Raw genomic sequence first — 13,093 nt, forward strand, 5'->3', positions numbered from 1 at the left:
TTTTTTTTTTTTAAATTATTATTATTATTATTATTTATCACCTTGGATTCTCATGTTCCATATTATATATATAGAAATGTTCACTTGCTCCTTAGAAATGTGCACACCTCTTAAAATATATACATGCGCGCGCACACATACAGAGGAATGGATTTTGGCAGACTGGGTTGATATATATATATATATATATATATATATATATATATATATATATTTTATCCTTGCAAATTAGGGGGATAAAAACTTAAACATAGATATACCTGCTCGAAAAATTGAACAATCTATCGACTAGGCCACTAAGAGGCTGAACTTGAAACCATAGCTCTCGAGCTAAAACGATGGGTAGGGTTGTCTTGTCTGACTAAACCAGTCACAACCTCATTTGGGCTTCTTCTTAGCCTGGACCTTCCAAAGCCCAAGAAAATGAAATGTGATCAATTGCCAAGTGAGAAGGGCTTTTTTTCATTTTTTATGGTTCCATAAGCTTTGAACAATAAAATATACTACTGTTATATATAGATGATGATAGTCAATAAAGTCTTTAGGTGGTCAATAGCAATTAACATATGATATCAAATATAATAATATAACGTAATTTTTACTTAGGATTTTTCTTACATACTATATCAATCACTATCAATTATAAAAGTTTAAGACGCTAGAAAGGGTGTAAGAAAATTTCATAAATTTACCTAGTGATAATTAAAGTCTTCTTAATAATTCTCATATAGAGCATAAAAATTCCAAATTATTTCAATAATAGAGAAATAGAAAAGCAAGAGCACCTAAAAATTTTGACTTCTATCATAATTAAGTAATCTCTCATATATTATATTCCTTCCACACAACTCATTTTCGTTTCAATTGATTTTTTTTTTTCAATGCATGCATTATATGCATATTTGCATTGCCTTCAATGCCTTTGAATGAGTGCAATTTGTTCATAGAATGACATTTTCAGATCTAGAGAAGACCTTGTGGTCAAATATAGGACCACAAAAGTTGTAAGCAAGACCAGCCAGTTTGATAACAACAAAAAAAGGGTCAGATTTGGTGCTTCAAGATTTCAAAGTCTGATATGTTCATTTCACATGAATAATTCCTTCATAATTTAACATTGAATAAGGTTTTGAACTAAACATTGTATGAAATGAAGTTAAGGTTAGCATCAATCAATCACTACGATTCTTCAATGCATTTGACTAATTCTGAATCTTGTTTAATCAAAGTTTTTCCATCTGTTGACAGAACTTCTCTCACAAAACTTTTAGTGTTTCTACATGTGTGTGTGTGTATATATATATATATATTTTAAACCTGATTAGTCAACTATTAAAATCTTCATATTCTTTAAGAGGAGGTGAGGAGATCGGGTCCGGTCGAAAAGCGTGTGCGACCGGGTATGTGAGGAAACTGATAATTTTGACGTCACATTTATACATGTTCAACTAGTTCATGTATGACCAAAGATCATGTAACGTATTAGTACTTTAGCCTTCCAAAATAGAAGGTCTTGGGTATGGGTGGCCACGGATCGGATCAGATATCAATCTTAATCCGATCGGCTCCCAATGGATTGAAAAAAAATTAATCCGCCATCGATCTGTGAAACAATGGATCGAATCAGTAGAACGATGGATCGGATCTGTGGATTAGGATTTTTTTCTAAATTGTCAAATTTATTTATTTATTAACCATTGCCCAATTGATAAAATTTCAATTTATCAACATTAGTTCATATATTTAAATAATCATGAACTAATACATTCTTTGAGTTCATTAAATGGTGATTAACTAATTAAATTAATTAATACATTCTTTGAATATATATATATATATATATATATATATATATATATATATATATTTCGCGGATCAGATTGGATCCCAATTCATGAATTATGAATTCAATTATTTTGAATTCGCCACCGATTCGTGAGTGTAGCAATTTGATCCAATCCGATCGGATTCATAAATTATTTGCCCACCCCTAATCGCGAGTGTATTATTATTTTTTTTCAATAACAAAAAAATAATAAAAAAATAAAAAATAAATAAAAAATAGTTGATGTATGAGTTCAACTAGTTTTTACGAGCTCTATTTTAAGTTTGGACAATTTATTAGATCCTTATTTTTAGGATAAATTACTCTCAAGCCCTTTTAACTTTTCACATTCAGATTAAAATTTGGTGTAAACTAGGGTCAGTCTCCCCTGAAGCTTGGAGAAGTTACAAGTTACAACTGGTTTGTTCATTAGTATGTTTTTAGTTACATCTGAACAAATAATTTATGCAATGCTAAAATTATCCTTCAATGAATCATTGATGTTATATGTTTACCCTCAACATTTAATTTATAAGAACTTAAATTATATTTATAACACACATTTTTTAGTTTATAAGAATTTAAATTACATTTATAAGACACATTATTTACATTGATAAGGGTATCAGAAAATTTCAACCGAATCCATTTCAAAATAAAAAATTATAACTCAACCTAGAAAATAGAGGAAGGAAATCACCCATTTAGAATTGCAGAATATAATAATCTCACTGATTTTGTAAAGCATTTTCACTAATTTATCTTATTTTTAATGACATCATACTAAATTATAAGTTTGTAACATCTTTTTTCTATAAAATTACCACTCACACCTCTCTTCTAGGCTCCACACTTTGTGATTGTTGATTAAAAATGAAACTTTTATAAACATGCTAAATGTGAATGGTTAAGATACATTACCATTAAAAATATCTAGGTGCAACTTTAAATACATTCTTTGTGACGTGAATGGAAACTCGAATTAGTTTAACTCAAAACTATTTTTTTTTTTTTTTTTTTTTTTTTAAGATTTAATTTTTATACATTAAAATGGTTTAGTGACATAATAGGTACTGTGATTGAGGTATTTTTATTCAAAGATTCAATCTTTACTCATTAAAATACTCTTTGGGACGTCGAAAGGAATTCGAATTAACTCAAAACTCTCATTTTCTTTAAAAAATTCAACCTTTATACATTAAAAAGGTCTAGTGACATAATAAGTACCTTCATTGAGATAATTTCATTCAAAGATTCAATCTTTACTCGTTAAAACATTCTTCGTAACGTCAAAAGGAACTCGAATAAGTTTAACTCAAAACTCTCATTTTCTTTTAAGGATTTAATTTTTATACATTAAAATGGTCTAGTGACATAATAGGTACCTTGATTGAGGTATTTTCATTCAAAGATTCAATCTTTACTCATTAAAACACCATTCGAGAAGTTAAAGAAAACTCGAATAATTTTAACTGAAAACTCTCATTTTCTTTCAAAAATTCAATCTTCATACATTAAAAAGGTCTAGTGTTTTTTTATTTTATTTTAGAAAACACTAGTATTCTAAATATTACTATTAAACTTTTTAAAATCCTCTAATACTTCACAACCACCAATGAATGCTCTATAATCCACTCTTCGCATGTGCCAAGCAGAGTTTTCCTCGTCGTTTGTTAACAAAGGCATAGCATGATAAATGAAATGGATCTCTGGTCAGCCTTGCCAAACATAAGCAAGTCATCTGCCATAAATGTACCAATTTCACCTTTTTCATACCTCCATGACAATTTCACTTTGGTAAAGGAAATCAAATTTTTAGTGGAATAGATGCAACACGTTATGTCGTTGAAAGGCGAAAAAGTAAGTACCACTAAACTGTAATCCTTTGGTCAACATGTTTTTTTTTTTTTTTTTTTTTGTTATTTTGATTGTGATTTTGAAAGCCTTTCTAATCTCCATTAATGATTGTTGGTTTTAGAAATTATGATCATGACTTTAGCATTATATGCATATAATTTTTATTATTCTTATTTTTTTGTTTTTCCACAGGATAGGTTTTGCTTTTTGTCGTCGTCATCGTCGAATGAACTTGTTTTCCCCGCCCCTTGTAATTTTGTAAATTCTTTTTGTTTTCTTATGCATGCACATGAATTACACACAAATAGTAATATGCATAAACTAAACATTTTTTACTGCAAAAAAAATAAAAAAATAAAAAATAATAAAATAATAAAATATAGCCAAATCATGCATGGAAAAAATACATGGCCAATTTTAATTTTTTATTTTTTTTAAAAAATGAAATTGCTTGGTGATTCAATATTCAGATCTTGTGGGGACACAAATAGCTGACTTTGGGGTCGAAATGAGCAGAATTATTGGACCAATTAGCCATGATATTTCTCTGAATACTATTCAGAATTGATTTATTCAGGTCAAGTCTTCTAAGCATATATGAGAGTTTTCTAGAGAAGTCCACCATGTTGGCAATTCAAGCTACTCATCTGCGAATGATAATTATTTTACTAATTTCACTTTTTCACTTTTCCACTTTTCCACTGATAATATTAACTTTGACAAAGCAAAACCAATTCTTTATATAGTGGAGTTACAACACGTTTTTAGTTAGTTTGATTAAAATATGCATATAATAACCTTTTTTGACTGCAAAAGAAAAAAGAAAAATCTAAATCATGCATGGAAAAAATTAATATATGACCATTTTTTTTTTATTACTCCGTATGAAATTGCTTGGTCATTCACTCGAATCTTGTAGGGACACAAATAGCTGACTTTCGTGTGAATAATTATAAGACAGATATATTCCAATTAGAGATTTTTTTTTTTTTTTTTTTCACATTATAGGACATATACTAGCTGCGTTTTCTCTGAAAGTGACTCAAGGGTAAATGCACCACATTGGTCCATATGCTCACTTTTGTCTAGGGTTGTTTTGTTTTTGTTTTTGTTTTTGTTTTTTTTTTTTTTTTTGTATAGTTTTACCCTTATGAGAATGCCTTATACATTGAGAATCAAGAGATTTAGCATTCACTACCCTTCACAAAGAAAAACAAAGTAACAAGAATGTAGCTTGAAAAGCAAAAAAAAAAGATGCTCTTATTATATACTATTCTTCTCAAAGTATAAGTTCAGTTTTAAGAAATACATGACCTCCCATTTGATCATTTTTATTTTATAAGCTGCTAATATAGGTTAAATTTGAAGAAAAATATGACCTCCCATTTGATCATATTTACTTCTATAAGCTTCTACAATAGTCAAAACAAATAGATTTTTACATGATTCTAATATAATCTATGTTTCTCCTTCAAGTGATCAATTTCCTAGACTCCAAGAAATTCTTGCTCTTGGGTTCACAAGATGAAACATATTCAAGAAAAGTGGCGAAGTCTGTGTCCATGTAACGCCTCGGATTGTCTTCGTTAATGAGCTTTGGCGATGGACGAATCATGCTGTCAAAGGGCAGACTGTGCAATGAAGCAACTGAGATTCGCGACTTTGAAGAATTCACTAGAACCCTATGTAGCACACTCTTGTATCTGCCATTGCTAAATATCTGTCAAATTAACAAGCAACCCCAAAGATTAATTAAACACATTGAACCATATCTGTCATAATTAATAAATATTGTATGAAATGAAGTGTTCTTGTATTTATGGTAGTTAGGTTTTGTGTGTGGGTGTGTCATTTGAAGAGAAATTTCATAAATTAGTTGCAATTGATAAATTTAATTAACTAACCTCAAGATGGTCACCAACATTGACAACAAATGAGTTTGGAATCGGCTCGACTGTTACCCATCTCCCTTGATGCTGTATCTGAAGGCCCTTGACTTCATCTTGAAGAAGAAGTGTGAGCAAGCCATAGTCTGAGTGAGGTGGCATGCCAAGTGTTAGGTCTGGTTCTGGACATGAAGGGTAGCAATTCACCACCATGAGTTGGCTACCATCTTCAAATTCTCTCAAATTCTCGCTCTCTCCAATGGTCTCCACCAATCCCAGGCTCTCCAGGATCGCCTCCATTAGCATTAGGTACAAGAATTTAGTTTGCTTCGAGTAGTTTGTCGCGGCCTCCCTGTTAATATCAATCAAAGTAAGAAAAATTAGGATCGAACTCGAATACTCCCAATGGAGGAGGGAGCGAGAGAGTCTCGTGTACTGGACTAATATTTTTACTTACACTAATTTATATTGATATATATATAATATATATCCATATGCATGCATGTGGTCAACTATTTATTTATTTATTTATTTTTAATAGTTCACCTTAAGTCCACAGGAGAAGAAGGCCAATAGGGAAGAACATCTGATAAGGGCTGGCAGCTGAGCTTCAAGAAGTCTCTCCAACAAAACACACCATCTTTGTTTTGATTGAAGCTTGTTCCATACCGGACCGGTGACCGCATATCCGATGACATGTACTTTTCTCTCTCATCAAAGGGGAGCTCAAAAAATTTCTTACCTACATCTATCATGCTGCTTATAACATCTGTTGCCATGCCATGGTTTATCAACTGCACATATCAATCCAACAAAAAAAGGTTAATTAAATATTCATTTAGCTAGGTTTTGACATTTTCATTCATTACATTAATTATACATAAAAATATACATATATACGCTTATATAATAAAATAACAGGAAGTAGCCCTCAAAACTAGTTCAAGTATGCATAATATTGCATGCCTATATTAATATAATGCTCTTAAATTAAGAAGCATAAAATTAAGGTCAACCCCCACCTGAAAAAAACCATAGTCTTGGCAAGCTTTTGCAATGGAGTCAAGAACTTGGGACCTGTTGGAACCTTGCAACTGAGCGAAATCGATGACAGGTAGCTTGAGATTAGGGTTTGCAGCATTGTGATCATCCTTTCTTGAATAGGGTTGTTCCGAAACCGGCAATATGTATTTTGTTGGAACTTTTTTAATCCCCCTCTCACATAGATGTTTCACTCCTTTCTGGTATAGTTGCTCATCTTCTTTGGTGTTTTCATTCACTGCCAAACTCATTGAAGGAGACATGGATACAAACTAGTAGTATTACTATATATATATATGTATATTGAGATATATATATATATATATATAGAGAGAGAGAGAGAGAGAGAGAGAGAGATTAGAGAGAGAATAGGGGTGATGAAACATATGAGAGGAGGTGGTGTATATATAGGAGAAAAACAATGGGAGTAGCAGTGACAAGTTTTTGTAAAACAGGGGTAGATTCATAATGGACTGCTTCCACCAATTCATTCCTACAGCATTCAAAACCATTGACTTGGTATAGTCTCAGTCAGACAATTACAAAGCGCTGCTGTGAAGAAGATTGTACCTATGGCCCCATTTTTCTAGACTTTTTCAAATGTTATGGACCTTCAATTCTCTCTCTCTCTCTCTCTCACTCATGTAATTATAATTTTACTAAGACTTGTACCCTTCTAGGAGATGGCAAAATTTAACAAAACTAGGGAGTGTCCATTGACTAGGTTTAAAAGGACAGATTTTATGGATGACTTGTAAGACTAGGTTAGGGTTACTATGGCTTCCTTATAATAAAATTTGAAAAATGATAAAGAGTCCAGACTGTGGTAATAACGTCGTTCTTCACTCACATAAATTTAGTTGGATTAATTTGAGAATTGAACTTCTATCACAACTCCCATATTTTACTCATGAATTTTTAATCGTGGCATAAGCATGATTACTTAATTATCATAGTACCCCTGTCTGATGCCTCATAATTTTGGAACATGGGTTGATCAAGTTCGCGCATAAAATCAAAAAAATATCAAAACAATTAAAATATTTAACAAGCACATATTATAAAATGAAATAAAAAATAAAATAATAGCTGTAGCAAATTAATAAATAACGAACTTATAAGGGTGATGCATGAATATGGTGTAGATGACTGTGTATAGGGCCATCTATATATAGTTGACCTTTAATTGTAGGCGTCACTTGGCTCCTGTGCTGATGATGCTAGTGATTTGAGCCAATTACTTGCACGTTGTTGAACTGTTTTATATAAACAAAACCTCAAAGCCCCAAATTGATATATTTTTATATATTTTATCATATTACTGGCCTCAACATATATATATATATATATATATATATATATATTATATTATATTATATAGACTTATGTATATGTTATATTATATTATATAGACTTATGTATATGTGGATAAGTTTTACTTGTAGATATAAACTTTTTAAAACACTGGAAGACATTGCTTCCAGTGACCTAGGTTATTGAGGGAGATATCCTTAGATTTTGTACTATGAACTTGTAAGGGTTTGCCATTAAGTCACTCAACAAAATAAGAATTTGTTTTTTCCACACAAGTATAGGAGCAGAGCCACAAGTATACTATGTAATTAAAGTTAGGAAATTTTATACATTAATTATAAAAATTCTTAAATTTGAGCTTTTAAAAATATAGTTAAAAAGAGTAGAAGTTGAAAAATTACTAAGTTTCAAAGAGATTTATTTTCAACTTATTTTGAGAAAATGAGGGGCCAATTAAATTTTTTAATGAATTTTAGGGGAAAAACAAACAAAGTAATTAATATTTAGGGATATAAATAAAAATTTTAAGAAAATTTGGGGGGCCATGGCCATTGCTGTCCCACCCCTAGCTCCACACCCGCACAAATACCATGTCTTAATTGTCATCAACAATTATATTTTGTTACATAATTAAAATTGTATCCTATTAGTTAATGTGATTATTTATTTAGCCGGTGATCATGTTATCAATATTGGGCAGATATTATATATATATATATATATATATATATATATTTTTTTTGAACGTTTTGGAAACGTTGAATTGTGGAAGTCTCTCAATCTAACGACTATGAAGAGTTACTTTTTTTTTATTTACCGAAAAAAAAAAAAAAGAGTTACTTTTCAACCAAAATGTGGGTAAACGGTATTGAATCGTTGTGCCCGTTAAGCACGGGCTCGCCACCTGTGGCCCGCCTTTTCTCTCTCCTCTTTTAAGTCGAAGTCCCCCCAGAAACTGATTGTTACAGTTTTATATATATATATATATGTGGATAAAGTGCACTAAACCACGCTTAAACTTTCTTCTCATTCTTAATAAACTATGAAAAAGACACTTAGTTCCTTAAACTATCTAAATTGTTATAAATGTTAAGTTACGATTAGAAATTTAATAGAATATCTGGCACGTGAATGGCAAAATTTTTTAAAAGACAGAATTAGCCTTATGGCATTCAATAGATAAAATATGATATATATATATATATATATACACACACACACACATTTGTGTGTATGTACACGCCATTTTCTCACTGGTCATCTTCTTTCCCTCAACCCAGCCCTCCATCTTCAAACCCTCTTCCAGTTGCTGGGACACATTCACAAAGAACTATTTTATCTGTTATAGTCATGAACGAAATAAAAAAAATAGATGAAAATCTCAATTTTGTTCGACACATTATTCACGGTGGGTTAAAAAAAATTTCCACTTCCAATTTTGTCAATTGGGTGATACATGAAACATGTACTTCAATTTGGAAACTACCTTTTTCTTACTGGAACTTTTTCTTTCACAAACACGACGACACTCGTAGCTCTCTCTCTACATAAAACATATATATATATACACACAATGTGAGGACGAAGAGTAAAGCACGATGAGAGAAAAAAATGAACAGAAATCCCACAAACCCAGATCTTTAAAGATTCAATTTCATCGTAATTTGAACAAATTCAGCAAATCGGATGGTCAAATTACAATGGGTTCTTCGCAGTAAATTGTCCCGATTGTAACGGAGGATTCGTTCGAATCTTTACTGCTAGAGCGCGCCGGCGATGGATATTCACGGTCTCCGCCGGCGTCCCCGATGATGATTGCTTTGGCAATGGACGTGGTTGTGCAAATATCACGGGGCTACCATGTTTCTCACGAGCGTGGATGTCGTCGTCAGATTGTAGGTAATAGTTTAGGATTTCGATGACCGGAAATGAACTGTCTTTCCTCATGTCACCGGAGATGGTGGTTTTGTCCACTGTTTATGGTGTCCACCGTCGGATAACTTAAAAAAAAAAACAGAGGGGAGAGAGAGAGAGAGAGGAGAGAGAAGAGATGACCTAAAAAAAGAAAAAAAAAAAATCAAATAGTTAAACAATATTGATAACATTGATGTGCTGTCACTTTTTTATTGGACAATGAAATTGTTTTGTCACGTGGCAACTGAAGTTAGCTGAACTAATATGAGGGTGAAAAAGTAATTTACTTTTTCTGTTAACGGCTTATTAACGTTTTATACTCTGGTGCAACAAAATAATAGTTAAGGGGGTTTTACTTATTTCAGGAGTTTTTTTTGCAATCCCGTCATTAGTTTAGGAGGTTTAGTGCACTTTACCACATATATATAATAATAGTTAAACTAATATGAGGGTGAAAAAGTAATATATTTTTTCTGTTAACGGCTTATTGACGTTTTATACTCTGGTGCAACAAAATAATAGTTAAGGGGGGTTTTACTTATTTCAGGAGTTTTTTTTTGCAATCCCGTCATTAGTTTAGGAGGTTTAGAGCACTTTACCATATATATATATATATATATATATATATATATATATCTCTGGTTGAAAATATAAATATAGCGAGGAACCAAGCTAGGGTTTTTTAGTTAGGAATTTAGGATTGGAGAGTGGTGGGGGATGCCAAGCTGTTCCACAGTGTCTGGCTTGTGAGAACCATTTGTCCTTTCTTCTTCATTCATTGCATGGTCTCTGAATCCACAAAATCAGCTACCACAGAACATTGTATTGGATATTTTTTAAGTCACCTCTCACTTGTCATCTCTGTCTTGTCCGTGATTCGTTGTGTTTATACGTGAATTCAATCTCTATTATGCATTATACAAACAATGTGGGGGCACATATCTCTCACACACATGTGTGTGCATATATACATATATAATGCGTTTAATTGTAACAAGTCATGAAGAATTTGGTAAGCAAAATGGTGGGTGGTAGTTGTAATATATAGCATTGGCTTGGTGATAGTATTTAAAATATAGTACCTATCATACGAAATTAGTTTGGAGGTCTTTGACATTTTTATGGTTTTGAAATTTTATGGTTTTGACATTTTTTTTTGTTTTTTGGACGTTTAATTAGTTTGGCACAACTTTATTGAATATTCGTAAACATGTACAAAAATTGTTGACCGAGAAGTTGGAATTGTTCCCTTGGTCAATTTGTGAATTTTTTTCATTTCTTCAACAATTCGAAACATTTTTAGTACAACAAACGTTTTTTTGCACGATCATTCTCATATATAATCACATCATAAGTGTGAGTACAAGATCTGTCTCATACCATACAACACAGTGCTGTTACAACATTGGATCCGGCCTTCTCTTTGAGTTGAAAGCGATACTACCAAGGTCAAAGTCTGATGGCCGGTCAATAGCGTTCACTTTATTTTGGGCACTGTATGCTGAAACTTCATCTTAATTTCCAGTTCATGCAAAATAGTTGCATGGTTCATGATTGGACTGTTACCTACTACATAATTAGCGTAATGCTGTGCAAAAGACTTTCATTTTTATAATTTGGTAGTTATCTCGTTGACAGAATTTTAATAATGCTATATAATATATGTATTTATATTACTAGTAATATAGTATCTCCGTCCCATAATAATTGTCAATTTGAAAAACTTTGACTCACTACTATCTTTTATTTTTGAATCATTTGATGTTATTTTTAGTCATATTCCTTTAATATACTTATATACTACATATATCCCATACTAAAGGTTTTTTCGATAATTTTGATTTATAAAAATTGTGAGGCAAAATTTTTGGAGTTGACAATTAATATGGGACGGAAGAAATATGTATATATATATATATATGCAACAGAACACATGACAAAATGCAGAGTCAATGGTTTCTAGTCCTGTGGCTGGGGTTGGAGCTGCCGAAGCAATATGGCATTCTTTGATTTGTAATTGAGGTGACACTGGTTGATCCCCACCAAGGTCTAAGGCAGCTATAAATGTCATAAATATACTTACATGTATGTATAGACATACACACAAAACAGAGAGTTTAATAATCTTTTCATTGTTCATTACAATAAAAACAACCAGGTATCGACCAAATGTTATAATAATTGATTTAGTTGATAGATGACAGGTGAAGTTCAATTAATTGTTGCCTCTTCATTTATTTACAATGAAGTCCCACGTAGGAGCAGCTGCAGCGGGTCCTTCAAAGCCTATTTTTCGCCAGCTGAAGGATTTTTGGACGTGCATCGATATAGTCAAAATTGGTAGGACCTAATTTTACTTGTGAGCCGGCTTGCAATCGCTGAAATATTATTTTTTTGCGTCAAAACGGTGCCGTTTTCGCTGCACCTGTTTTGTCTTATTCCATTGCCCCTAGAAAAAACTTTAAAATAGGTTATTTTGAGCTTTTTTTTTTTTAAAATTAAAAAAATAAAATTCTTTAAATAAAAAATATAGTGTTTAGGCACCGTTTGTCAAAAATAAATTTTGTTTGGGCCAAAAATAAATTAAAAAACTTTTTTTTTTTTTTTGTTATTTCCCCTTAATTTTAATTTTAATTTTTTTTAAAATTTTAAATGTGTACCACAAATAATGCATTTGGCCATTAAGACACTGTTTGGTTGACACAAATAGTGCCTTAACGGCTATAATTTTTTTAAAAATATATATAATTTTTTTTTTTTTAACTTTTTGTAAAAAAAATAGTTAAAATTACAAATTCATCTACTTATTCTCATAGGATTTTGTAATACTTATTTTCTTATTCCAATTCATTATTTTTAATCTTAAAAACCATTACATTTAAATCGTTAAAAATATAACCATTTAGGAAAAGTTAAAATATATATATATATATATATATATATATATATATATCAATTTTAATTTATTATTATTATTATTATTTTTTTAGAGTAAAAATTCAGAGAGTCTGATGAAGTGCATGTTTCTGGAGAGCGAAGACGGCTGACGTAATTCTTGAAATTACTGACGTGGCTCTCAGACTAGTTGATGTGGCATTTTTAGAGACCAAAATTTGGAGAGGTTGATGCAGATAGCCTAACATGAGTTGAGAAACTCAGACAACTCAATAATATATCCACCCAACCTCCATAAATATATATATATATATATTTCCTTTGTTTTGTTTCATTTGCCTGTTTGTGACATCATTAGTAC

The 13,093-nt window shown here is 31.3% G+C and overlaps 1 protein-coding gene across 1 annotated transcript; it reads right to left on the reverse strand.

Annotated features, from left to right (window-relative positions):
- Positions 1–4,503: 4,503 nt before the first annotated feature.
- On the reverse strand, positions 4,504–6,932 carry LOC132268568 (probable 2-oxoglutarate-dependent dioxygenase SLC1). Its single transcript, XM_059769398.1, has 4 exons — positions 6,591–6,932; positions 6,115–6,362; positions 5,587–5,920; positions 4,504–5,402 (listed from the first exon to the last, which is right to left on the reverse strand). The coding sequence occupies exons 1-4, from the start codon at positions 6,870–6,872 to the stop codon at positions 5,154–5,156; spliced, it is 1,113 nt and encodes a 370-aa protein (XP_059625381.1). The 5' UTR covers positions 6,873–6,932; the 3' UTR covers positions 4,504–5,153.
- Between the last annotated feature and the right edge of the window lie 6,161 nt (positions 6,933–13,093).

Source organism: Cornus florida, unplaced genomic scaffold (genome assembly GCF_030987335.1).
Source record: "Cornus florida cultivar Cherokee Brave unplaced genomic scaffold, ASM3098733v1 CherokeeBrave_3.0.0_Hap2_Chr08, whole genome shotgun sequence".
Taxonomy (NCBI): Eukaryota; Viridiplantae; Streptophyta; class Magnoliopsida; order Cornales; family Cornaceae; genus Cornus; species Cornus florida.